Source organism: Camelina sativa, chromosome 15 (assembly GCF_030686135.1).
Source record: "Camelina sativa cultivar CO46 ecotype springtype chromosome 15, ASM3068613v1".
In the NCBI taxonomy this organism is placed as follows: Eukaryota; Viridiplantae; Streptophyta; class Magnoliopsida; order Brassicales; family Brassicaceae; genus Camelina; species Camelina sativa.
This window is the reverse complement of record NC_141894.1, coordinates 10225126-10252742: the sequence shown is the minus strand read 5'-3', so window position 1 is coordinate 10252742 and position 27617 is coordinate 10225126. Positions and strand designations below refer to the sequence as shown.

At 36.5% G+C, this 27617-nt stretch overlaps 5 protein-coding genes across 5 annotated transcripts; 2 read left to right on the top strand and 3 right to left on the bottom strand.

Moving 5' to 3' along the window:
• Window positions 1-6: 6 nt before the first annotated feature.
• Window positions 7-2280, top strand: LOC104746367 (methionine aminotransferase BCAT4). Its single transcript, XM_010467828.2, has 9 exons — window positions 7-232; window positions 333-510; window positions 606-782; window positions 886-1017; window positions 1135-1230; window positions 1321-1437; window positions 1555-1650; window positions 1764-1876; window positions 1971-2280. The coding sequence occupies exons 1-9, from the start codon at window positions 195-197 to the stop codon at window positions 2092-2094; spliced, it is 1071 nt and encodes a 356-aa protein (XP_010466130.2). The 5' UTR covers window positions 7-194; the 3' UTR covers window positions 2095-2280.
• A 247-nt stretch (window positions 2281-2527) lies between these two features.
• On the bottom strand, window positions 2528-5725 carry LOC104748340 (receptor-like protein kinase HAIKU2). Its single transcript, XM_010470000.2, has 2 exons — window positions 3139-5725; window positions 2528-2898 (listed from the first exon to the last, which is right to left on the bottom strand). Exons 1-2 carry the CDS (start codon window positions 5723-5725, stop codon window positions 2528-2530), a joined length of 2958 nt encoding a protein of 985 aa, XP_010468302.2.
• An 820-nt stretch (window positions 5726-6545) lies between these two features.
• Window positions 6546-7080, top strand: LOC104748338 (pathogenesis-related protein 1A-like). Its single transcript, XM_010469999.3, has one exon. The coding sequence runs from the start codon at window positions 6546-6548 to the stop codon at window positions 7029-7031; it is 486 nt and encodes a 161-aa protein (XP_010468301.2). The 3' UTR covers window positions 7032-7080.
• A 1-nt stretch (window position 7081) lies between these two features.
• LOC104746366 (uncharacterized) lies at window positions 7082-9153 on the bottom strand. Its single transcript, XM_010467827.3, has 2 exons — window positions 8239-9153; window positions 7082-8090 (listed from the first exon to the last, which is right to left on the bottom strand). The coding sequence occupies exons 1-2, from the start codon at window positions 8949-8951 to the stop codon at window positions 7313-7315; spliced, it is 1491 nt and encodes a 496-aa protein (XP_010466129.1). The 5' UTR covers window positions 8952-9153; the 3' UTR covers window positions 7082-7312.
• A 9038-nt stretch (window positions 9154-18191) lies between these two features.
• On the bottom strand, window positions 18192-19885 carry LOC104746365 (putative F-box protein At2g16290). The gene is made up of 2 exons (XM_010467826.3): window positions 19353-19885; window positions 18192-19236 (listed from the first exon to the last, which is right to left on the bottom strand). The coding sequence occupies exons 1-2, from the start codon at window positions 19866-19868 to the stop codon at window positions 18388-18390; spliced, it is 1365 nt and encodes a 454-aa protein (XP_010466128.3). The 5' UTR covers window positions 19869-19885; the 3' UTR covers window positions 18192-18387.
• Window positions 19886-27617: the final 7732 nt, after the last annotated feature.

Sequence of the window (27617 nt, the reverse complement as noted above, 5' to 3'; positions counted from 1 at the left end):
GATTCTAATATATTCGTTTTACGTTTATATTATTATTCAAAGATTATTATTATTATTTTTATTAGAAAGAAATTGTTGTAAACGTGTATATAACTAACAATATATATAAAGAGAAGTAGTCCAAAGCTTTTATAGTCATAGACAACTGATCAAGTTTCTTACAACAAAACAACTCGACTCAAACAAGCTTATCCATGGCTCCTTCTTCTACTCATCAACCTCTTCCAACAAGGTATAATATCTTTATACAATATCATTGAAGAATTAAAAAAAAAAGAGAAAAATAAGAAATCTGATTGTATGAAATATTTATTGTTTGACGAACTTCACAGTGTTCCGGATGAAAAGTATGCTAATGTGAAGTGGGAAGATTTAGCATTCGGATTTGTTCGTACGGACAACATGTACGTAGCCAAGTGCAATTATGGAGAGGATTTCCAAGAGGGCAAGATTGTTCCTTTTGCTGATTTGCAACTCAACCCATGCGCTGCCGTTCTTCAGTATGGCCAGGTATGTTCTTATACTAATAGCTAGAGATCCACAGTAAAAACATATATATAACCATTAGTTATATTATCTTTTTTGGTGGTTTTGGGTATGATTAGGGTTTATATGAAGGGCTGAAGGCTTACAGGACAGAAGATGGACGGATTCTGCTATTCCGACCAGACCAAAACGCTCACCGTATCCAAGCCGGAGCCAAGAGATTCTATATGCCTTATCCTTCCGTCGATCAGTTCGTTTCCGCCATCAAACAAGTTGCTCTTGCCAACAAGAAATGGGTATACATCTTTTATATATATTTTTTATCAATCCTTTAAGCTAACAAAATTACTAATTAAAATGAAAGATGTAATGGGGGTTTCTATTTATATATATGTGTAGATTCCTCCTCCAGGGAAAGGAACATTGTATATTAGGCCTATCTTGTTTGGGAGTGGTCCGATTCTTGGTTCATTTCCAGTTCCTGAGACCACCTTCTCGGCATTTGCCTGTCCTGTTGGACGTTATCATAAGGTGAGTAAAGTGTTATTGTCGTTAAAAAAAAAACTAATTAATAATAATAATTTGTTCGCATATGAAATTATAAAATAATGTTTGACCATTTTTTTTTCTGGTTCCTTTTTGGTATAGGATAACACTGGCTTGAATCTGAAAGTGGAAGATAAGTTTCGTCGAGCTTTTCTTAGTGGAACTGGTGGTGTGAAGAGCATCACAAACTATTCTCCTGTAAGTTAAAAAGTAAAATATTTATCAATATTTGTTTTAGATTTCTCAAAATGATTAATTTATATGGTAATTTTTTCTTGTTATATATAGGTTTGGATGCCAATGGTAGAGGCCAAAAAACAAGGCTTCTCTGATATATTGTTTCTGGATGCTGCAACTGGTAAAAACGTGGAAGAACTTTTCGCAGCTAACGTTTTCATGCTCAAGGTAAAAACTTCGATATATCATATATACAGATACATATGGAAATCTTTGTGATATTTAAAAGTGTTATAGAATTATATTAAGATCGTTGTGATATATAATTTTTTATATTGTATATAGGGAAATGTTGTATCGACTCCAGCACTTACAGGAACTATTTTGCCCGGAATCACACGAATCTGTGTAATGGAGTTATGTCGTGATTTCGGCTACCAGGTTGGACTAATTCAATATCATGAAGATATACATATTTTGATTCAAGTACTTGACATCGTAATTTGCTAAAAAAAAAAAAAAAAAAAATTAATAATAATATATAAAACTTACAGGTCGAGGAACGAGTGATTCCTCTAGAGGAGTTTCTTGAATCGGACGAAACTTTCTGTACCGGGACTGCTTCAATTGTGACTAGTATTGCGTCCGTAACCTTCAAAGACAAAAAGTAAGATTTTCTTTCGTTTAATCCAATGTTTCTTTTTACCTAAGTTAGGTTTGACTGGAATAATTGAGTGTATATATAAACAAACTCAATACAGGACCGGATTCAAAACAGGGAAAGAAACACTGGCTGCGAAGCTATATGATACGTTAAGTGATATCCAGACGGGTCGGGTCGAGGATACGAAGGGATGGACTGTGGAGATTGACCGCCAGGGTTGAAAAAGTTGAAACTGTTACTTGATACCAAACATATATATATGCATACAAGTTTTATAAGAAACATCTGATCGATGTCTCTGATCTTTGTGTTTCTCATGTCATGTACTGTGTCGTGCAATGTATTTTCCAAATAACATATGGTTTGCTTCATCTTTTTAACTATTAATTAAAGAAGCGTTTTGGCTTTATCTAATTATAATATATGAAACGTATTATAAATCATGATTGTCTTTACAAAATATTATGATTAAAACTTTCATGACTTTTCAGCTTTCACTAATCCTTCAAAACTACTATTTGGTGTATGTGGTTGTTATATGTTTTAGCCTTTTAGGTAACCTTAGATGTGGATTTTGTATAATGTTAAAACAATGTAAAAAAATTTGATATTTGCATGGGCTTGAGCTCGATTAATAACCAAGACTAAGATGAGCTATACAACTTCAGTAATCTCATCGTTATTTGCTTCCCCATTGTTGTTGGAGGAAGACTCTATTTTCTCTAGCATACTAACCACTGATTTCATAAACGGTCTAGCGTGGGGAGACTTGTCCGTGCATATTAAAGCAATCGTCAAAACTTTAAGAGCATCTTCCTTGTATTCAACTTCTATACTTGGATCCATTAGTTCCATCATCATTTCTCTGTTCATCTTCTTGCTCTTTCTCCGAACCCACATGACGATATCACTGTTCTCACCGAACTCTATCTCCACTGGCTTCTTCCCGGTCACCAACTCCAGTAACACCACCCCGAAGCTGTACACGTCACTCTTCTCGTTCACGTTCCTAGTATATGCATATTCTGTGAACAAAACTTACAGGTTAGATAACTATATATAGATTGAAATGCACAATGAATATTAAACTTGAGAAGCAAGAAACCTGAAGATAAGTTGCCCTAATGGTAGGAGAAATTTGGAAAATGTTGTAAACTTGGTTAGTCATGCGTTCAATATCCCTCACATAGATATGAACAATCGTTTAAGGACATATGATTATTCAAAACAAAACAAAGCAAGCAAATCTTGAAGAAATTACATACCAGGGGCAATGTAACCAAGAGTTCCTTTGACAAGAGGAGCTGAGAAATCTTGTTGAACTAAATCAGGCTGGATGAATTTAGCCAACCCAAAATCAGCAATCCTAGGTCTCCATTCCTCATCAAGCAAGATATTGCTGGACTTCACATCTCTATGAATCACTGGCCGATCTAACCCATGGTGCAAATACTCCAGCCCTTTAGCAGCTCCTAAAGCTAACGCTTGTCTCACACGCCACCCAATCTCTTGCTCACTACAACGCTCATGCAGGTGCTCCCACAAGCTTCCATTAGGCATATACTCATATACAAGCAGCTTACTATCCTCACACGTTATGCTGCAGAACAACTTCACGACGTTTATATGTTTCATATTGCTTAGCAACGCAACTTCTGCCTCAAATTCTCGGTTACTGTTTCTGTTGTTGTTGTTGCTATCACTTAACATTTCCGTAGAGCTTCTAAAGCTTTCGTGGGGACTCTCCTGTCTCCAGATATGTTTAACGGCTAGTGTTTCGCCGTTTGTTAGTGTTACTTTGTAAACACTCCCGTGACCGCCTCTGCCTATGAGATTCTCTGACTTGATCCCATCGATTATTTCCATTTCGTTAAGGTTTAGTAACCGGAAAGAGCTCACTTGCCAGTTGTTTTTCTTCTGAGCCGTTTGATTCGACCTAACTCGTCTTATCTTGAAGATCACGTAACAGAATAAGAGAAACAGAGCAATTACCGTTACAACGATGAAACATATGTCGAATGTAGACAAATGTTTACTCTTCCCTTGGCCCTGAGGTTTTCCACGCGGACATGGATGAAGATATGCGACCTTTGAGCTGCATAACCCTAAATTCCCTTCAAAGCTTCCAATTTCGAGTGATTCAGGAACAGAACCGGTCAATTGGTTGTTGGATAAGTCAAGTAAGCTTAGCTTCAGAGACGATAACACAACAGGAATCATTCCTGATAGTTTGTTTCCTGACAGATTCAGAGAATTCAGTAACCGTAAGGATCCTAAACTTTCAGGTATCTCCTCAGAGAGTGTGTTTCCAGCAATGTTTAGATCAACCAAAGATGTGCACAAGCCTAATGACTCTGGTATAGCACCAGATAGATTATTCTGGTTAAGATGGAGACTTGAAAGCTCCTTAAGCTTACCAAAAGAGTCAAGGAGTAGCCCGGAGAACTCATTCATACGAAGATTAACCGAGACTAACGAGTTAGCTCCTGAGATCTGAACCGGTAAAGAACCTGAAAACAGATTGTTGCTCAGATCTAAAGAGCCAAGAGACTTGGCATTACCAATATCATCAGTGAGGTTTCCTTCAAAACGGTTTGAAGCAAGGTCAAGAAACTGGAGATTAGGAAGACCCCAAATCCCTGAAGGAATCACACCAGAGAGAGAGTTGTTGCTTACACGAATACGAATCAGAGTCTTACATTTAGCATAACTCTCTGGAAACTGTCCTGTGAATCTGTTCTGCAACATCAGAAGATGCGTCATTACCCCTTTCTTGCACATATCAGGAGGAATCTGACCTTCCAAGAAATTCTCAGACACGTCGATGTGTTTAAAACCGGTCCAAGATCCGAGTCTCTTCGGAAGCTTCCCTGTGAGCTGGTTCCTATAAAGAGACAATGCAACTAAACTCTTGAAATCTCCAAACTCTTTCGGAATCTCACCGGTTAATCGGTTTTCGAACAATCCAAGAGAAACAAGGTTCTTTAAGAACCTGAGCTCTGACAAGTCACCTTCTAACTTGTTGTTAGAGGCGTCAAAGTTCCTCAAACTCGTCAAATTCCGAAACCCTAATGGTAACTTACCAGTCAAGTAATTGTTGTAAATCTCAAGCTGCCTAAGACTTCTCAACTGAACCATCCCCTTTGATATTTCACCAGAGATTTCATTATCAGAGAGCTCCAAGTTTTGTAGACGAACAAGGTTCTTGATTCCCTCTGGAATCATACCAGTGATACTGCTGTTACTCATATAAACCCATTTCAAGGCGGTGAGATTCAGAATCTCTATAGGAAATGGATTCGGATCGAATCTGTTATCTCCAACGCTTAAGAAACTCAAACTCTTCAGGTTCTTTAAAGAACTCCATGGGAACTTTCCAGAGATTCCAGAAGCGTTTAAACTCAAAAACTCGAGTAATCGTAAAGAATCAATAGCGGGAAACTCACCGGAGAAATCGTTGACGCCGAGGTCTAAGTATCTCAGACGTTTACATTTCCTGAGATTCTTACTAATCCGGCCACGTAAAGAGTTGTTTCCTAGAACAAGCTTCTCTAGAAACTTTATATCACAGATTGAATCGAAAGGAAGATCGGTAATACAACCGTCACCGCCGCGGAGGTTGATCAAATTCCGACTCCCGAGGTTGATCTCGATGACGTTTCCGTCGGAGTTACAAACGATTCCGGCGAATTCGCATGCCGAGTTGTTGTGCGTCCATATGGCGAAGACGGGATCTGTTTCTCCGAAGACGGATTTCAATTTGAGAAGGTTCACGACTTCTTGTTGACTGGATCTCGATGAAGCGAACGGAAGTAGAAAGAGAAGACGAACTATAAACAATCGCCGGAACATTGGTCTTTTCGCCGGAAGGATAAAATAGCTGTGGTGGCTGGATCGGTTGTAGTTTATTTTAGACGGAAGTTGTGAAGAAAGAAACTGAGTAGGCGCGCTTTGTGTTTTTCAAATTCATTTGAAAATGGAGTAATTTTTATTAATTTCATATTTTTTACTCTTTAGTCCTTTTATTTATGGATTTTCTTACATTCATGCACCAACGTGTAAGTCCTTTTTTATATTTATTTTTTTCATGTTATATAATCCCTTATTTATGGATATATTTCTATCTAATTTATATTCACCGACCATTAATTCTTCTTTATATTTTATTTCCAAAATATATATACTTGGCTCTATCAAAAGTCAAAAGTGATGAATCATTTCCTTTCGTTACCTGAATGGCTGAATCATATGCGTTGGATATTATATTACAAATAATTTTATTTTCTACGTACATTTCCCTTTTAATAAAATTAATACTGGTTTTGTATCGGACGATTAGATTCTAGTCTTCTTTTTCCAAATTAAAGAAAGAATAGACGACTTGAGCTTTTAAATCGGTATCAATAGAGAGACGTGTGTATGAATATATTCAAAACCTCCAAAAATAGCAAAAAATCCAATGTATACAAAGAATTAGAATGAACTTTGACTAGGTTTGTCTTCTTAATATGGAGGGTATGTACAATATGGTCCTCTTTTTTATTTTTAGGTAAAGAAATAACATAATTTGTTTACTGTTACAACTTACAGTCCATAAGTTGTTAATTATTCCAAATTTTGAAATATAAAATAAATTAACTCGTAAGCTTCGTGAACGTGGTACTACAATACAATGTCTCTGCTCAAAACCAACATTTTGTTTCTCTTTGCAATTTCTCTTCTCTATGGCTCTTTAACCCAAGATTTGAAACAAGAATTCTTAGAGCCCCAAAACGAAGCCCGGAAAGAAGTTGGGCTTGACCCATTGGTTTGGGACGATGAGGTCGCTGCTTACGCCGCCAGCAATGCAAACCAGAGGATCAGTGACTGTGCATTACTCCATTCGAATGGACCATTTGGAGAGAACATAGCGATGAGTAGTGGAGATATGTCGGCTGAGGATGCTGCGGGGATGTGGATCAACGAGAAACAGTATTACGACTACAGTAGCAACACGTGCAACGTTCCATACGGTGGCACGTGCTTACATTACACACAAGTGGTTTGGAGAAACACTGTTCGATTGGGATGCGCTAAAGTTGTGTGCAACGGTGGTGGTACTTTTATTACATGTAACTACGATCCTCCCGGTAATTACAACGGAGAAACACCATACTAATTACGATTTTATAATTTCGTGTGGCTTTGTTAATATGATGCATAATAAAATGAGATAATGAGTTGTTGTTACTGTCAATTCTTAGCTGTACAGGAGAAATAAGATATAAACAATTTTTAATAATGATGACATCCACCACCTCTCGAAAAAAATTGGCTGGCTAATTTTTCCTAACGCTACCTTAAAAGAAAAATTCAAAATTCCAAAAAAAAAAAAAAACATTTTAAAATTGTGAGTGCAAGACAACTCATGAATTGGTAAAAACGACAAAGCGAAACACGTCAAACGACACCAAGCTGGCATTGCTGTCTCAGCTCTTTCCTTAGCTTGTGTGAGAAAAGCCTGCAAGCATCCAAACTCAGATCCACCGCCGCAGCTAATGCCACGTGCGCTGCTGCATCCTCCGTACATGTCACGTGCGTCACACCGACCTCTACCTCCGGTTTACTCCGTTTCCCAACTCCTTCAACCGTAGCCGACATCACGAACCCTCTGTTATGCGCCGCCGCAGACGAAGGGTGCTGCGGCAGTAAATACCCGAAATCCGACCCGGATCCTGATCCCGGTCTCGACGCGGGTCTCGAACCGGAGCTCGAACCAGATCCAAGATCCCAGCTTCCTTGAGGACTCGTCGTCGGCGTAGACGCCGTAGTCGTTGTCCCGCCGGTGACATCTATTACAAAACTCCCGCCATTTTTCAAACTGATAGACGAAGATGCCGAGACAGCGGTAGCGATACCGTCTTGGAAAAGGTCAAAACGGTAACCTAGTGTATCAGAGTAACCAGCTTCACGCCATGCCTCTAACCTTCCCCACGGCTTCCACGTACAACCGTCTGGTCTAAGAATGAGCCACGCGCCGGGACTCGATCGAGTCACACGATTCGAACCAGGAGATGGTACAAAAGGTGTGACCATCGAAGCCATAGCCACGGGTGAACCAGATAAATCATGAACCGTTACGGACCATCCTTTTCTCTCTTTCGACGGTTGCTCCTTTTCCGATTTCATCGACGATATAAGACTTCTCGTTGAGATTAACTCAGAAATCATTGAAGAACTGAAAAAATTATTTTAAAAAAATCAATATAGGATTCATATAACAAATCTTAAAAAGCTAAGTATGAGATTTATTATATTCTAAAGTTTGATTAACAAGTAAAGAATCTTTTTGATTAAGGCAATGTTCTAAATTTTTATTAACTGACCTGTGAAGAAGATTCCGATCACCGGAGTTTGAGTTTCTAGAGCCGAACTTGCAAGTGAAGACAGCTTGTTTAGTGTTTCCTTGAACTTGAAAAACCTGAGGACTACACTCAGGCTCACCGTCGAACTGGAAGACGAATCTCGGGTCAGGTTCGACCCGAACGGTAACGTGGAGCTCCGGATCGGATCCGGTTTTACTTTTATTAGATTTACTTCCTCCTTTCTTAGAACCCAAAGGAACCCAACCGTTGTGAGCCAAACAAGTCTTCGTCTCGGCTAATTTCAAATCAAGCGAGACTTCGAATCTACCGAGCAACTTCTCCCCAGCCGTAGCGAGTCCACAAGACGCGCCGGTGGTAATACCGTCGTCGTGACCGTCGGTGTATCCGCGGGAATAAGCTTCGACGGAGAGAACGCTCCACTTAGGTTTCTTCAAAGAAGCTTCGATCTGAGATTTGCTTAGACTGAAACAAGCGGCGACGGTTGAAGAAGAGGAGGAACGAGTCGTCTCGGAATCAGAAGATTCAGTTCGGAACGTAACGGGGGTAGAAACAATCTCCCGTGGGAAATTCTTGAATCTGATTTTGCAGTAACAGTTGGGAGACGTTGGATTGATTCCAGAAACTGACGGTCCTGACGACGCCGAAGATGACGATGACGGAAACCTAACGGCCAAGTTTCCGACTATGATCCGTACGAAAGAGCACGGGTCCATTAGAGTTTTTTTTTAAAGATCAAACAGATTTTTAAACAAGGCTACGCAAATCAAACCACTGGCTTTGAGAGAGGTTGTGGAAGGAAGAGAGATATGTAGTGAAGAGGGAGAAGAAGAGAAGAAGGTATAAAAATGGAAACAAGTGAGAGAGACAGAACACAGCCTGGAAAATAGCTGGGGAATGTATTTTTATTATTTAATTAATTTAATTACTATCTTTAAATTATTAGTATAAAGAAAGATATCTGGCTTTTTTTTTTTTTTTACATAAAACTAAAATAAAAATAGAGATTCTGTGGGGTCAAAGCGAAACAGTGAGCTTCTTATTAGTTACTGTAAGGGCATCTCCATTGGAGGGATTTAAGAGGATTTAGGGAGGACTCTTATGATAAATAAGATCAGAAATAAATCAAAATTAAATAAAAAAATAAGAGGCAACTCTTATTTAGTATACTTAAGAGAGGTAACTCTTATTCTTATTTTGTAAACAGTACAATATATATTGTTAAAAAATCATAAACAGTACATAAGAGTCTCAAATTTAAAGTCCACCATTGGACTTGCCCTAAGCCTCCTCTCTCGCCTATCATATTCAAGATTTATTTTTATTTTTTTACTTTTCTAACGTTTTCGAGATACTGTTACCTAATCTGAATATATTTTTGGATTTTCTCAAAACGTGAGTTGGATTTTTCTGTTAATCGAGAAAAGTAAATAGTGACTCTGTTTCACAAAGAGTATCATTCTAACCTGATTTTTTTGTTTCAAAATAAGTATTATTTTAGATTTTCAATGTAAAATTAAGTATAAATTTTCAACTTTAACCTCATATATATTGAAGAATATCAAGAGTCAATTTCAATTTTAAGGGTATAAGAAATATTTTAGTATGTTTTCTTAATTAATTTGTGTGCAAAATGTCAAAATGACACTTATTATAAAACAGAAGAAGTAAACATGTACTTCCATTTACTTTTTTTTTTTTTTTTTTCTTCTATTATCTGATAATCAGTGCATTGAGGACTGATAGTGTAATTTGGTAAATTTTTACTTTTCTTAGAAGATTCTCTTTGCCTAGAATGAATTTATGTCACTCAACGTAACTGATCAACACATGAGAATTAGTACGGGTCTGCACATTATTATTTCATTTACTTGTTTGATGGATTTGTCAGACTTAAAACTTTATACTAGTAGTAGTTATTAAAAAAAAATATAAGAATGAAAGTAAATGAGAGAAATATTTTTAATAAATGAGAGAAATATAACGGTTTGCATTTATATAAACAAAAAAGATGGTTTCGTAAACTTGCGTTTTTTTCTTCTTCGTTTTGCAAACATCAAAAAAGAATTATATTTTCATTAATAAAAAATAAAATACATAAAAACTGTTAAATGTGAAGTAAGGAAATATCAAAATTTGCTGCCAAAGAAAAGAAAGAAGATAAAAATCCAATATTAACGAGAGAAAAAAAAATGAAAAACTGAACCAGGACGTTTTCTTATTCATACAAATAATACATATGTAGTCGGTAGATTAGTTTTTTTTTTTTGGGTCCGAAGTTTTGAAGTCGGGTAGATATGGGACAAGGATAATATATGATTCAGTTGATTTGATACTATATGATTTTGAAGAGGGTACGTATGGAGAACTAAATAATTAATAATTAAATTAAAAAGTAACAACGTGGACGCAAGAGCTTAATCGCTGCCCATTGGATAAATAATACGGGAGGGAGGGTCCAGATTAGTTTTAGGCATACAATGGACCATCCCTCACGCAATCTTTATCTGTCTCCTCTGCTCTCTCTGTCTGTTCATCACTTCAAGATGAGATGAGATATGAGCTGGCTTCGAAGTGGAGCACGTAACTATTTAGTTGGCATCATCTTCACTTCCTTATAATATTCATTCCTTCTTTCTTCTTTCTTTAATTTTATTTCCTCCTGTTGTCGTTTTTGCTTCAATAACTTCTGTCGTTTTGCTCTGTTCCCACACGTATGTATGATACTATGGTTTCGTTATTTAATTTTGAATGTATATTTTATAATTCATGGCAGCGTTGTAATTAACTGTTTCGATGATACAATGAAGTCAAGTGATTAAGATGACCAATCTGTCTTACAGAGAGGATCGTGAGGACACTGTCGAGCCGCAGCTGTATGTCCACATACTTCTGATATTATTTTATAATCTAACTACTCCAAATGACACAAGTTGTTAGATCATCTACTTCCTAAGCAAATACTAATATACAGTATACAGACCATACTACAAGTATCATAAGAAACGATTAAAAGTCTTCTTGTTTCCATACATTTCTTTAGTATTGACTTTTTTAGTTTTAAACTCTTTTTTTAGTATACGTACTGTATGTGATAGGCTTTGCATGCAAGCTAAGATGCAATCATGCAACTCTACGTTGTCATACAAAATTATTTTAAAACTATTTTAACTTTCGAAAATCGGTTTCTACATTTTATTACGTTAAAAGCAGATTGTAATAATATACTATAAGAACAATATTTTTTTTTAACGGTGTTAAAGGTTTGATCTAGGATGAAGAATGTTACAAGTTATAATTGTTGACAACGAAAATCAGTGGTTTTGTTAGAAAACAGAAAAACATTACTATATAATTTTAATTTTAAATTACGTAGCTACATATTTTTTAGTTTACTAAATTACTCATGCACTATTTTTTTTTTAATCAGAATAATTCTTAGATAGTAGCATGATTAATACTATAGTTGAACTACTAAAAATCTGGAAATACAAATTCCGGTTTGAAACCATATAGTATAATATTTTCATGATTAGAAGTTCTAAAATTGTAACATTTCTACATTCTAATCAGCAATTACATGATTAGAAGTTCTTAATTAATAATTTTTTAACCACATGGGCTAGTGGTTCCCATCTGGTTGGAAGAGCTGCCCTGTTGGTCCAGGCCAGGGATCAATTCTCCCCAGATGCGGAATTGCTACTCATTTACTATGTGGCCACATGGATATGGGCCCTTGCTTACGGCCCATTTGAATACTCGGAGAGAGGGTCTATCCGTGGGCTGCACCTCCCCCAGGAATTAGTCTCGGGCCCCTCCATAGGCCTGGGGATTTACCCTGAGTTATTAAAAAAAAAATATGAAGGGAGGGAATCACTTTGTTTTTTATTTTGAAGTATTTTATAAAAAGTGTATAATCATAATCTCCTTACCACCTTTCGATAAAAGCTTTGCATTCCAACCATTGACTCGGTCATCCAACCGATTCTTGAACCTTCGTTTATGATTAAATCAGTGGCGTTGACACTTCCTACTCATGTGATGTCCTGCTATAAATTGCCGCAAGAGTTGACATCTAAATTAATGAGTGCTATTTCCACTTTTTGGTGGAAATCCAATGATAGGGCTCATGGTCTACATTGGGTGGCTTCGGATAAATTATGTAAGAATAAGTGTGAAGGGGGTCTAGGTTTCAGAGCCCTGGAACAATTTAATGATGCTCACTAGTAGAAATTTCTCGTATAGACATGAAAGAGTCACGACAGTACGTGGCACTTTTCTAATTAAACACGAAAATTCACAAAATGCCACGAAATTAAAAATAATAAATTATGTGACACTTTCGTGATCTAATCGTGACCTAATTAGCCACAAAATGGTCTCGTTTTTTACGCGACTTCTTTTGCTACGTTATGGTCACAATATATACGTGACTATTTGTATAAATTGTGTCTTTTGTAAGTTACTAATTTAAAATTAAATTACCAATTATAAAAAATGTTTTTTTCTCTCCAAAATTCTTTTATAAATCTATTTTACTAAAATAAAAAGTAACCAAATATTTTGGTTTTCGCGGGATAGCTGAATTGTTTGGCCCCGAAATATTTGGATTTTCTGGGTTAGCTGAAAAGTTTAACACCAAATTATTTTGTTTTAGTTAACTTATTAAAAGTTATTTGTTTGACAAAAAAACAGTTAATAAACCAAGAAAACCCTTAAATCCTTCAACTTTAACACTTAGAAAAAAAGCGCCATCACTCATATCTCTTTCTCTTCAAGAATTGTCATCCCTTCGTCTGACCTTCGTCGCTCACAAACCTCTGACTTGAATCCGCCGGTACGTCTTCTTCATCTCCTTCTCCTTCTTCTCCTTCTTCTCCTTCTTCTCCTTCTTCTCCTTCTCTAGTGTTTCATCTCCTTCAATGTATTTGCTTTTTCTATTTCAACAATCTCAGACCCTTTAAACTATCCTTAATGGCTCGGGTGTTGAAACGCCGATATTTTAGAAATAAACACCCTCTTATGGCCAAAAAACCATATGACCCCTCCTTTGCTTGGAGGAGTATTTTTTTCAACTAAGGAATTGGTGGAACATGAAGCGCGGTGGACGGTAGGCTCGGGTTGTTCTATTTTGGTTTGGCGAGACCCATGGATACCGGATATCCGACCACGTCCAGCAAATGGTCGGGGAAGACTCTGGTTACCGAGTTTGATGGTGAACCACTTAATTAATCATGTTACGAAGGATTGGCATTTGCCTACTCTGGAGGAGTTTCTGGATCCGGAGGATATACTGATTATTCGGAGTATGGCGGTCAGTAAAGTCCAGCAACCGGATCGATTAGTATGGCACTTTACCAAGTCAAGGAAGTATACGGTTAAATCAGGATATCGGCTAGCCAGAGAATTAATGACGGAAGTCGAATACGGGCTGACTTGTATGGCCCTTAGGGCCCAGTCGTGGAAACATGATGTTACTCCGAAGGTCCAACATTTTTTTCTGGCAGATTGCTTCGGGCACTCTCCCAGTGTTAGAATGGCTTGCGTATAGGGGTGTCCGGTGTGATACTCTATGCAAACGGTGTGAGTCTGCACCAGAGACTATTAATCATGCTCTTTTTGAGTGCCCTCGCTCGCGCGATGTTTGGGGGTTGTCACCGGTTTTGTTAGTTCTAGATGGTTTACCATATGCTTCAATCTATGCAAATTTAGATTTTATTTTCTGGCGGACAGCTTCTCAGTCGGGGGATCCTGATGTAGGTCTTTGTCTTCCCTGGATACTTTGGTCACTATGGAAAGACAGGAATAAAAAAGTTTTTCAGGGGTTAGAGGCCGAGCCGATGGAGATTTTACTTCAGGCGAATAATGATAAAGTACTGTGGGAAGAGGCCAAAGCTTACTCGGACAGTTATTTGCATACTACGCCTCTGTTGGAGGACAGGGGGGCGTTTCCTCGATGTCAGATTGATGGTTCATGGAAAGGTTCAGACCCTCTGCAGGGTCTGGGGTGGTGGTATTCTAGTGATGAAGATTCGACACTTCTTCTGGGAGCACGGAGTCAGAGGCGCGGTCCTACATCCTTACATGCAGAGTTACAAGCCTTGATCTGGGCTATGGAGTCACTATTGGCGGCTGGAGTTGTCTGCCAGAGCTTCGAGACAGATTATGCAGAATTGGTGGCGATGGTGCAGACGCCTGATGATTGGCCAGCTTTTTCGAATCTGTTGGAGGAGTTATTTTTGCTCATATCACGCTTTCCCTCCTTCTCCCTGACCAGGATCACTCAAGAGCTCAACGCAAGGGCATATTGTCTACCCCGTTCTTCAAGATCTTTATTTACTGAAAATTCTTTTGTAAACTCTTTTCCTCCGGTTTGGGCAACCAATCTTGGAGCTATCTTTTAATTTAATTAATGTTTGGTTGAAAAAAAAGTGTATAATATTTGTAATTATTTATAATGATTTACCTAGTTATGAGCTTTAGCCTATTACTACATTATATAATCAAAGCCCGCTAAATATGTTGTATATTCATAGGAAGATAACCTTATAATAAAAGCCCATCAACTATTGAGCATTGGATCCTCTTATACATTAATTGGATGATAGGGTTCAGAAGATGTTGGTGGTGTAGATAGAATTTCTAAATTTTCTCTAAATTTTTATTTATTTATTTTGCCAAAGTTAGTGATATGGTTTACATGTATATTTTGATCATCAATTCCATAGTCATAACATTAAGAATGGGAGATTGTAAATATTCATGTTCTACAAAAAGAATTGTAGTGATACAATATAGTGACCCTACAATTATATATATGTTAATTACATTTTCAATGCTATTTGACAATTGACATAGTGAAATAGACAAGGATTTTATTACAATTCAAGAAAATATTTTACCTGATGTTTTGTTGGTAGACTGGAGGTGTACTGCATCTAGTGATGTTCTAGTGATGTTAAAATGGGACTACCCTACCCATTTAGACCCTGTCCATTTAAGTCATGCCCGTTTTGGACCCGTTTATACCCTACCATTTTAGACCTTGTACCCGTTTAGACCCTGCCCATTTATTTGGCCCGTTTAGACCCGTTTAGACACAAGTTCACTAAACAAACTTAACATGATAATCTCATAATTTCCAATTTCAAAATGCAAAAATAATAAAAGTACTACTACATAGATAAATCTCCTTTCTGATCATGAGGTAACAGAGAACCATAAACAACAGAAGCAACATATATTCAATGCATGATAGAATCTCCTAATCTTGAACATTCTTCTGAAGTACTCGCTGTTGTGCCAATGTCATCGTTGTTCTCTATGTTACCTATTAAAGATGTGAATTAATTAAAAAGTCACTTATTAAGGAAAATAGTTTTATGTAAAAGTTAAGAGTTTAGTTACCTTCATAATCTGCAAAACCATGTAACCAGTTACGGGTACAGAGCAAAGCTTGAACGTTCTTTGGAAGCAAACGGTTTCTGTAAGGAGTTATGACCCGAGATCCAATACTAAAGACTGATTCAGATGCTACCGTGGTGATGGGAATGCTTAGTATTTCACAAGCCATAGAGGCTAATTCCCCAAGTTGATGCTGGTTGTCCTTCCAAAAGGACAAAACATCCAATTTTGGAAAAGATTTTCTCTCCAATCTTGGCTCTTCTAAATAGATATCCAGATGTGTCTTTTTCTTGCCTACTCCAACTCCGATGCTTTTTTCAAGCTCAAAAATATCCTACAGAAAAGAAGCAACATAAGCAACAAAAGCAACATTCTTACATTGTCATAATCGTCATCAAGTAGAGATTCATTGACCCAATCATGTCGGATTTGGAGTTACAGAAACACTTGAAGAACATGTCCTAGATAAAAATTTTATCCCCGTTTACCCAGTTTGAAGCGAGTGAAATTTCGTATTCTTAGTCTGAAGCTTTTTTATTTTCAAGTACTGAATGAAATGTGTATAATTTTTGAAAGCTAATCTCAATGTTTTTCAAGAGGCTGTTGGCATAAGAAATTAACAATGTTTCCACTCAGAATCTGTTGTAAGTTTTATTGATTTAAGGGGTTTTCCCTGGTTATACTGCAGGATTGTTTTTAATGTTGGCAAAGAGGACATTTTGGGGACACACGACAAACCAGTGCGCTGCGTTGAGTATTCTTATGCTGCAGGTAGAGTTGTAGAGTGGTAATCATGTTTTTTTAATGCTAGTTGCACAAACAATAACACTGACGATTTCTGGTGCTTTAAAGGTTTACAAGACAGTGAACTTTGTTTCTAATCTTTACTAATGTAATTGTATCCGGAACTCAGATATTTTATTTTGAGTTCTTTGGTTATATCTTACTGTGACACATCATTATGTTTTATGTGATGTTTCAGGGCAAGTGATCACTGGATCTTGGGATAAAACAGTTAAATGCTGGGATCCAAGAGGTGCGAGTGGGCCTGAACGCACGCAGGTGGGAACTTACTTGCAACCAGAGCGTGTTTACTCTATGTCTCTTGTTGGACATCGTTTGGTAGTGGCAACAGCAGGACGGCATGTAAACATCTATGATCTTAGAAATATGTCTCAGCCTGAGCAAAGACGGGAGTCTTCACTTAAATACCAGACAAGATGTGTGCGTTGTTATCCTAATGGAACAGGTTAGATGGCTCACTTATTGTTTCTATGGTTAATGGCAGGATCCGGAGTCGCTAATTTTTTCTTCCATATCCAAAGTACAGTAAAACCTCTATAAATTAATATTCTATAAATTAATAAACACTATAAATTAATAAATTTTGTTAGTCCAAGTCGGGCCAGTGTAAAAAATAACAAAATTCAATAAAATAATAAGATAATAATTTTTCTGAAATCATAATGTAAAATATGGTCTCAATAATATTATAAATTAATAATCATGAAAATTTACATACATATATATATATATATATGCTGATATAATAATGTATGTTTCTCCTACAGCTCATATCTATAAAATAATTGTTATGTTTTATTTTCAAACTATAATGATATAAAATATTTTGTAACATTTCATAAAGATAGCTACATTTTGTAAAAAACTTTCAATTTTTAGATAACCATCATTTACATTTGATAGTTTGATTGACTATTAAAATACAACAATTAAAATTATTATTCATAAATTTGAATTTATGTATGTCATGTGTATAAGTGATTTTGTCTATTGTATTTGTAATTTATTATTAAAAATATTTTATAAATATTACAAATTCAATTTCAATACCATATAAAATTAAACTATTAAAAATATATCTATAAATTAATATCACTATAAATTAATAAAATGTCTTGGTCCCAACATTATTAATTTATAGAGGTTTTACTGTATATCTTACTCTCAGTTCCTCTTATTCCACATTATTAAATTGAATTTCTGAAATTGAAAATTTACAGGATATGCTCTTAGCTCTGTTGAAGGAAGGGTCGCCATGGAGTTTTTTGATCTATCAGAGGCTGCTCAAGCTAAAAAGTATATTTTTCTTGTGTTTTTCTTCTTTTCTTCTTTTCTATTTTCCAAAACTTTGACTTACAGATGTATTTGAATTTGTCCTCAGATATGCCTTCAAATGTCAGCTAACATGTGATAAGTGGTTCTTGTTGTGTTCGTCACCTCTGTTCTTTTAGGTCAAATGAGATATATCTCACTTCAAATGCACTCTGTACATCGATACCCCAGAGCATCTTCTTCGTTCTTGTGTACAACTATTTCACTCTCAGATACATACTTCTGTATGGATCTTTTGTTTGCAAAACTATTAAAAGCAAAATATAAAAGGATCTAACTTTACACGAAGTCTTCATTAGGTTATGGTTTTGGCTTAAGCGATGTGAAAACATCCTTAACCAGTCCACAAGAAAGGAAAAATGATGAACATTAACAAAAGCCAACATTAACAAAAGCCAATCTATATACTAAAACTGTTTAAATCCAATCGAACATGTTCCCAAACCAATTTATTTATTAAAACATTTGGTTCAATATGGTTTAAACTGAATTCAGAATTTTATGCGTACACAGTTAAGTGAACCAAAAGAGTCAAAATTCATCAAACTGAGTCCAAACCAAATGATTTGAACATGATACTCGAAAGATATCATAAAGATTACAACTTTCTAATCATTTTTCTCTAGTAAGCCAGATAGATTCACTAAATAAGTCATAGACGCTGTTTGCTGGATTTGGCAAAGTCAAAACTCCACAAGATATCAGCGATTCAAGATTTGCACCGAATGCGCCCTTGTAGCCTCTACATTCACTAAAGGCAGTGCTCGTTCTTTTGGTTCTTAAGTCAAACAAAAGGATTGATTCACTCTTACTAATAATACCATTTCTCGAATCAATGAACACAATGCAATTCTCCTTTGCACCCGGAATATATTGTACCGAGCAGCAAAGATTAATCCGTTTTCCAAGAAAGATCACTCGGTCGTTCAAGTCATTAACTTGAACCCACTTCCTCCTCCCTCCTTCGTCATCCAGCCTAAAGACTCTGAACCATGTATACATATGTTCACGATGAGACTCTGTGAGTGGGAACCAATTATACATATCTTTTTCATAACAATCTCCTGGTATGAACCGTTGCACAAGCAACAACTCTTCTCCTGACTTGACGAGATTCTCTTTCGAACACTTGCAAATCGACCGTGTGACCGATGGGATCTCCGAAACTTCCAAAGAGGGTTCGATTACAAAAACATGTCCCCATCCACTTGTATCAACCACATAAAACTTGCCTTTGAACGAAATTATATCTCGACATTTCTCAGGAGAGACCGAAATTTCCGTCCATCTCATGTCAAGGCTGCTATATATCATCATATCGCCTCGTATATCAGCTAGCAATCTGAAATCTCTGCAATCTTCTTCAATATTCAGTTCAAGATATTCAACTTTTACGGAAATTCTAGCCCATTCAATTCCGGTACGCAAACAAAAGTTTACCATCAACTCCAAGTTTGTAAGCTTAATCCAAGGCAAAAATAAGTTTAAGAAATTAGTTTCAGTACAAAATAAAATAAATAAAGAAAACTCATGCATGCACCGTATGTAGTAATAGCTAGAGACTCAAAACTAATAACCTGGTAGTAGTAATGAGACAAAGAGACAATTTGAGTGGTAAGAGAGTTGAACAACAAAATAGTGCTTTTGGGCGTGAGACCACCATGACTTGCTAATGGCGACGACATCGACATTGGTTTCCCAGAGTTTCTTCTTTCACGCATCTCTGCCAATAAATAATCATCACCAAACGGAGTTTTGAATCTCACCAGATAAACTGGGATTTTTTTTAGTGTGCAACACTTATCATCGCTATTATTGAACCGAGATTTTCCCCTGTAACTGTAACGATGGTGGACAAACACGGGGATATGAGTTTTGATGCCTAAGCAGCGGGAATCACGCGGGGAAGGAACAACAGACCGCCATGAGCTGCAGACGGATCGGAAGAGGACAATCTCGAAAGATGTCTCTAGACGACCAACAATTAGTATTAGTATGTCTCTGGGAAGCACCGACCAATCTGCCATGGTTAGATTCGATGGGAGCTCGAGAGCAATACTTAAAGAGGTAAAGGAAATTGAAAATGAATACATAGGAAAAAGAAAGTAGAATTTCACATTAAATATTAGAAACTAAAACTATAGGAGATTTTATTATGAATAAAGAAAGATATCTTACTATATAAAGCCAAAGAAAATGAAGAAACATATCATGGTAAAAAAAATTGTAGTTAATTTATCTTTAATGATTATTTGGATTTTTTACGTTTATTATTACCCTATTAATTATTGAAAATCTAACTAAAGCATATAAAAAATCAAATATAAAGTAGAATATAATGCAAAATTTAATATAATATTTAATTTTTTAAAATAGAGGAAAATAAAGAAATATGTGAAGGAAATGTGTAGTTAATTGACATATATTTTTTTTCAGCAAAAATGATATTTATTTGTGAATGGAAATAATCGTTATACAATTGGTTTGAAAGCCAGACAGGAGCGGAAAAACACCCTGAGTAAAAAGAATTTGTCATACAACCAAATTTGGCTAAACAATGAGCAGTATTATTATTACAATCACGAGAAGCAAAAACAAATTTAGTTTGCTTGAATTTTGATGACCATGCCTTAATGTCTTGAGAAATGTTATACACTGATATGTCTATATGTTTGTTGAGAAGAATTGCAGTAAGAGTTTCATTGTCTCCTTCAAATATAACCTCAGTTAGTTCTCTAATCCAAATTTGTTGTATCGCCGATAATAGGGCCTTTGCTTCAGCTTGTAACGGTGATGATGCATAGCCTAATACCGATGCCCCCAACCTAAGGAAACACCATCTTTATCTCTAAGAATCCATCCTCCTTTTACCTGATTAGTGGTGTAGTTATAGCTAGCATCGTAATTGCATTTAATGTAAGGCGCCATAGGTTTGGTCCAGTTTCGATTTGTTTGTCTTCCTCCATGGGGATTCCTATGATCTTTACTGTTCTGGATTGATTTCCATTCTCGGATGTTGGATTGAGCTTGCAAAAGGGTTGTATTTGGTGTATCCTGTATCCCCTCAAACACAAAAGAGTTCCTACTTTTCTAAAGGTGCCATAATAACCAGAAAGGTAAAAGCTGCATATCACTTGTAGTTGTGTTTGACTGTTGATAATCTATCAAAGCTTTAATAAAATTTTCAGCATTCAAATATGATGTGTAAAAAATTGAAACAGGAACATTTGACATTTGCCAAACTGATTCTGCATAAGGGCATTGGAAAAGAATGTTTTCAATAGTTTCATCATCTTGAAAACATCTGGGACAAATTGGGTCTATATTCATTCCACGAGTGCCAAGTCGGGTAAGAGAAGGTAAAGATTTAGATAGGATCCGCCAAAGAAAGTGTTTGAGCTTGGGAATAATATTTAGCTTCCATATTTTCCTTTTTAATTCAGGGGATCCATGAGGAATAGGCGGAAGATTATTGGGATTGTTTGGATCATGCATGGAAAGCCAATATACCGATCTAACTGTATACTCACCATTTTTGTTGTAACTCCATATTAGTTTGTCTTTTTGGAGGGATTGTGGAATATACGTATTGATGAGATTATTTTGATCTTCCTCTGAGATGAGTTCCCTAATTTTCACAGTATCCCAATGCTTGTGTTCTCCCTGTTTGACAATAAGATCCGAGACATGTAAACAAACATTCTAATCCGTACTATGGATCGATTTCGGTGTATGGTCCAGGAAAAAATTGTCCTGATTTACACGAATATCCTTCCCATCGCCAAGATTGTATCTGGATCCTAACTTTATAATTTTGAGGCCTTCAAGGATTGATGCCCATCCATAAGATTGATTTGCTCTTTGTTTTGCATCTAAAAGAAAATCATCTCTGTAGTATCTGGCTTTGAAGATCTTAGCAAATAAAGTATTGGGATGTTGTATAAGGCGCCAAGCTTGTTTTGCAAGTAAGGCGTCATTAAAATTTGCTAGATCTTTAAATCCTAAACCCCCTACAGATTTGACATATTACCCAGTTTAAAATTTAATCTTTTTTATTTCGGCAGTTAGAAATTTAATCTTGTTGGCTAATAAATCTCCAAATAAATATAAACTTCCTTAAAATTTTTAGTATTTGACATATATATTGTTGAAGGACCTAAAAATCCATAACATTAACGATAAATTTTAATTGTTATAGATGTCATCAAATCATAGAGAATTGTAATTATGTTAATTGATTATATCCATCTTGTATACTTATTTTAACTAGGTTAGACCCGCGCTACGCCGCGGGATTCTTTTTGTAACTATTTTTAAATATATTGGATTATTAAAAATATTATTTTGTTTTTTAGAATTAGATTAATTGTAAAAATTATGGTTTATACAATGATAGGATAGAAAATGCACTAAGAAACTAAAAATCGAGAAATCTCAAAGTCAAATCTAAGATGGCTTATAAATGTTTATATTTATAGAATACTTAATAATAGAAATAGTTTAACTAACCCTAATATATGTTCTGTTTTATTTTCTTTACCTCTTGCGTGGAAGATATATCAGTATAGTTTGAATCTATGGTGTACTTTTTTTTGTAGTTTTTTAAAATGTAATCACATAATTGTTATATACTATTTTTTTATTGTTAGAAAAGTATTATTTGTCAAATTACATAGACATAATTTTACTCTAGTCTAGTTTTGTGTATTATTTTAATATTATTATATTTATGTTAAATAGCATATAGATTAAGTTAATTGGCTGCTCTCAACAAGGTTCTTAGTATAAAAGTCTTCAATTTTTGTCGTTGCAGTCAACCTCACAATATACAATGGATGTGTTGTTGTAATCCAAAAATCTGCAGATAAAAGACAATGTAAGACATCAAAATTCTCATAAGAAGTATCCCTAGAAACCAGACATGCATGTCCAAAACATATCGTATGATAGTTCATAGGAGTCTTATCGATCCAACATCTATGGTAGGTTTTATAAAAAAAAAAACACATACTTCCCATGATGACTCTAGAAAAAAAACAAAGCTGAAGAGACATTAATTAACATGAAACGTTAAAGAAAATAAGATTCTCTGCACCACAAAAACAACTCTTCAACTCTCCTTTTTTTTTATTGGTTATGCAATTTTCAATGGTCTGTAAAATGAGTTTTCTTATCAACAGAAGGGTCTACAAAAATTTGATCCCCCAAGTTCATATCAACATAGTTTTTTTCTGGTAATAAAAAGAAAGTGATGTGATGCTCTGTTTCTGTTCATGGCTAGACAATAAAACTTTTTTGGCACTTATTTCTCCTAATTCAATAATCTGAGCAGTTGAGAAATTAAAATCAAAGCCTTAACATTTTTGCTCCAACATCATTTAGCAATGAGAAAAAGCAAGTGTAAACTAATGACCTTAAGAAACCTTAATCAGCTTGCCAGAGATCATGTCGTCAGACTAAGCTTTTTAAAAGTAAGAATCTTTATGAAAATTTTCAAAGCTTTCGTTTAATTTCAATGCTTTTGACACTTTGCAAATAACTTTTTTTTTCCTTAAGATCAGAAATGCGACTGATTGACGTCAACCAAATCTTCGAAATACCAAATATGGTGGGATCAAATATTAACCTTGTCAAATATGATGTCCGCAGAGGAAGTGTAGATAGAATGAAATGTATTTCTCTAATCATCCTTCTTTCATATGGGTTCGCTATAGCTCCCTCTTTTCAAGATCCTTCACAGCCTAAAACGCGTCCTAAATGATTTTTTATATTAAACATTTCTAAATATGTCGGGGAGCTTCCTTCGATCGAATTCGTCTTCACTTCAACCATCTATTTGAGAAAATTTGATATAACGGCTAGGTAAAATGACTTGTAAAAGAGATAGATTTTTATTGGAGTAGAATGCTTAGTTGTATTAATTGTTATAATTTGAGTGGCTAATTATTTTAAATGATGTGTCAACACCAACTTGAATGTTGAAGCTGAGGTGTCAACGCCGGAGAGAAACACATCTTGTTTTTATTGTATTGATAAGAGTAAATACATTTTTCCCCCATCAGAAACTCTCATCAACATCTAATACGAATCACCTGACATCTATAAAAACATATCTAGTCCACAAAAAGAAAAAGAATTGGCTAATTATTTTGATGACCAATACAATTTTTAACATTTCACGTTATGCTATACGTACGTTACAACTTACAAAACAGCAGCCTTGCGATTGGTTTTACAAGTTTACTGCATCTTTAGTTGATCCACTTTACCATACCTATAATTCGAGAAGCTAGTTTTATAATCAAATGTTTTGGTGGAACAACTAACTAAATTGTAGTTTGAAGTGGAACAACACTCCTGAAACAACTTGCCATACAAATATTATTAATATGAGAAATACAAGCCAAATTTGGAGCAACTAATTAAATTGTAGTTTGAGTGATTTTTTTTCAATCTTTCCGTCCAGAGTCCAGTTCCCAAAATTTCACTGTATATAAAAATACAAGCCAGTTCTTGAAAAGTGACAGCAATTAATGGATGTCATTCTTAAAAATGAGTTTGGCATAAAACTATTTATGGAGTGTAAGATCTTGTAACAAACATCTCATTTACCAAGACTATTTAAAAGGGTCAACCTGATCAAAAACAATAAGATCCGGGTCGTCACCACTGTTCTAGTACGGGCGCGCGATCTTGCATCTGGGGCTAAAAGTTTTGGTCTTATTGTGTCATCTATCAACGAAACCTTTGGTGTCGATGCCTGGACCGCTTAAAGAGGTGATTAGATGAAAGATGCCTAACCTTTATCATGATTCTTCACAAGCCAAAAGATTATTTTAACATGGTTGGGATGGCTCACATGACAAGCAATGCTACTAGAATAAGCAAGTCTTGTTAAATCTAAAAGAAACAAACCAAACATATGTGTTTTTTAAACAAACCAAACATATGTGTTTTTTAAATCCCCTTGGCTGATGACAGGAGATTTTAATGAATTGGTAGATCCAAAGGAAAAGATTGGAGGACCGCAAAGAAGGGAGTCCACATGTACAGAATTCAAACAAATGCTGAACGCTTGTGGACTTTGGGAAACAAGACATGATGGTTACCAATCCTCTTGGTATGGGACAAGGAATGACGAATTGATTCAGTGCAGGCTCGACAGAACAGTCGTGAATCAAGATGGAATGATCTGTTTCCGCAAACTCAGGCTGTATACTTAAAGAAGGTCAGTTCGGATCATAGTCCATTGCTTAATAATCTGATGGGGGAGAAGTGGAAGAAATGGGCAGGTTTTAAATATGATAAAAGATGGGTTCAAAGAGAGGGTTTCAGTAAAATCCTGGATCAATTCTGGAGAATTACTCCGGCTGGTTAGGATCAGGAGATGGTGGCTAAGATAGCAGAATGTAGGAGAGAAATCTCTAGGTGGAAGAGAAGTGTGAAACCTAGCTCAGGAGAAAGAATCCAAAACCTACAATCTAGTATGGATGCAATCACCAGACAAGCTCCCTTAGATAGGGCTGAGCTTCAACGATTAAAACAAGAGCTAAACAAAGAGTATCATCTTGAAGAGGAATTTTGGAAATCGAAGAGCAGAAATACTTGGCTTAATAATGGTGATCGCAACACCAAATATTTCCATGCTTCAACAAAGAACCGTAGAGCACAGAACAGAATTAAGAAGCTAGTGGATGATGAAGGTAGGGAATGGAAATCTGATGAAGGTATAGGCAGGGTGGCAGAGGCTTACTTTAAGAAGCTTTTTACTTCTGAGGATGTTGGATATCACTTGAAAGAAATGAATGATCTAATCCCTCAGGTGACATCAAACATGAATGAGACTCTGATGGCTCCGGTATCGGTGGAGGAGGTTAAAAAAGCAGTATTTGCAATAAATCCCTCGAAATGTCCGGGTCCTGATGGAATGACAGGATATTTATTTCAGCAATTTTGGGAGAGAATGGAGGAGCATATTGTTAAAATGGTACGACAATTCTTCAGTTCAGGAAAGATGGAACAGGGACTGAATAGCACCAACATATGCCTGATACCGAAGACCTTGTTAGCTCATAGACTCACCGAGTTCAGGCCAATCAGTTTATGCAATGTTGCATACAAGATCATAGGAAAAGTTTTAGCTGCCAGACTGAAGAAGGTTCTCCCAGAGATAATATCAGAGACTCAGGCAGCTTTTGTAGAAGGACGTCTAATTACAGACAATATCTTAGTGGCACATGAACTGATCCACGCTCTCAATTCAAGGAACAAGTGCTCGGAGGAGTTCTTAGCAATAAGGACCGATATCTCCAAAGCCTATGACAGGGTGGAATGGAGTTTTCTGATCAAAGCAATGAGAGCTTTAGGGTTTCAAGAGGCGTGGATCAATCTGATCATGGAGTGTGTGACGACAGTGAGGTATCAGGTCCTTATAGGTGGCACCCCCTTTGGTAACATAGTCCCAACAAGGGGTTTGCGTCAAAGAGACCCATTATCTCCCTATCTGTTTGTGATTTGCACGGAGATGTTGATGAAAATGCTGAAGGTAGCAGAAAGGAAAAAGCAAATTACGGGCTTGAAAGTAGCAAGGAAGGCTTTACCAGTATCCCATCTTCTGTTTGCCGATGACAGCATGTTCTACTGCAGTCAGAAGGATGAAGAACTTGATCAGATAGTAAGGATTATTGATGAATATAGCCTGGCCTCTGGTCAGAGAGTAAACTATCAGAAGTCCAGCATCCATTTTGGCAAGTTGATTCCGGAGAACAGGAGGAACGAAATAAAGATAAAGCTAGGAATTGACAAGGAGGGACGGGACGGTTTCTACCTTGGTTTACCTGAGGCCTTCTAGCGATCAAAAGTAGAAACTTTGAGTTATCTCAGAGAAAGATTCAATCAGAAGGTCTCAGGTTGGCAGTCAAATTTTCTGTCTCAAGGTGGGAAGGAAGTGATGTTAAAGGCGGTGGCAATGGCCCTTCCTGCCTTCACGATGTCCTGTTATAAGCTGCCTAAGATGGTTTGTCAGCAACTGGAGTCGGTTATGGCTGAGTTCTGGTGGAAGAACAAAAGGGATGGTCGAGGTATGCACCGAAAATCCTGGGATAAACTTAGCAAGCCAAAAAGTGAAGGGGGACTTGGATTTAAGGATATTGAGAAGTTCAATGTTGCTCTGCTGGGTAAACAATTGTGGAGAATGCTGGACAGGAAAGATTCACTTATGGCAAGGATTTATAAGAGAAGATATTTTAGAAAATCAGATCCTCTTAACGCTAAGTTGGGTTACAGACCGTCCTTTGCATGGCGCAGTATACTTGAAGCTCAGGAGCTTATTAAACAAGGAGCTAGAGCTGTGATGGGGAATGGAGAGATGATTAACATCTGGCAGGATCAGTGGATCGGTTCAAAACCAGCAAGACCATTGTTCTCAGTAAACAAGGCCACTCCACTCTATCAAAATACCATTTCTCGAATCCAACGTGGAAAGGATCTTTTGGAGGGAATCGGGCGTGAATGGAACACGGAACTGCTACGTGTGATGCTTTCTGAGGAGGATAAACGGTTGGTGGAGGAGCTGAAACCAGGAGGTGGTGCTACTTCCGATGTGTACACATGGGACTACGCCAAGTCGGGTACCTATACAGTGAGGTCGGGCTATTGGGTCCTAACACAAGAGCTTCTGAAGAAGAATGTAAGAGTAGAGGTAACCCAACCGAGCCTAGATCCCATTTACCAGAAAATTTGGTCCTTGGACATTCCTCTAAAACTACACCATTTCCTATGGAGATGTTTGAGTAACAGTATTTCAGTGGCAGCAAACATGGAGCATAGGCACTTGTCAAAAG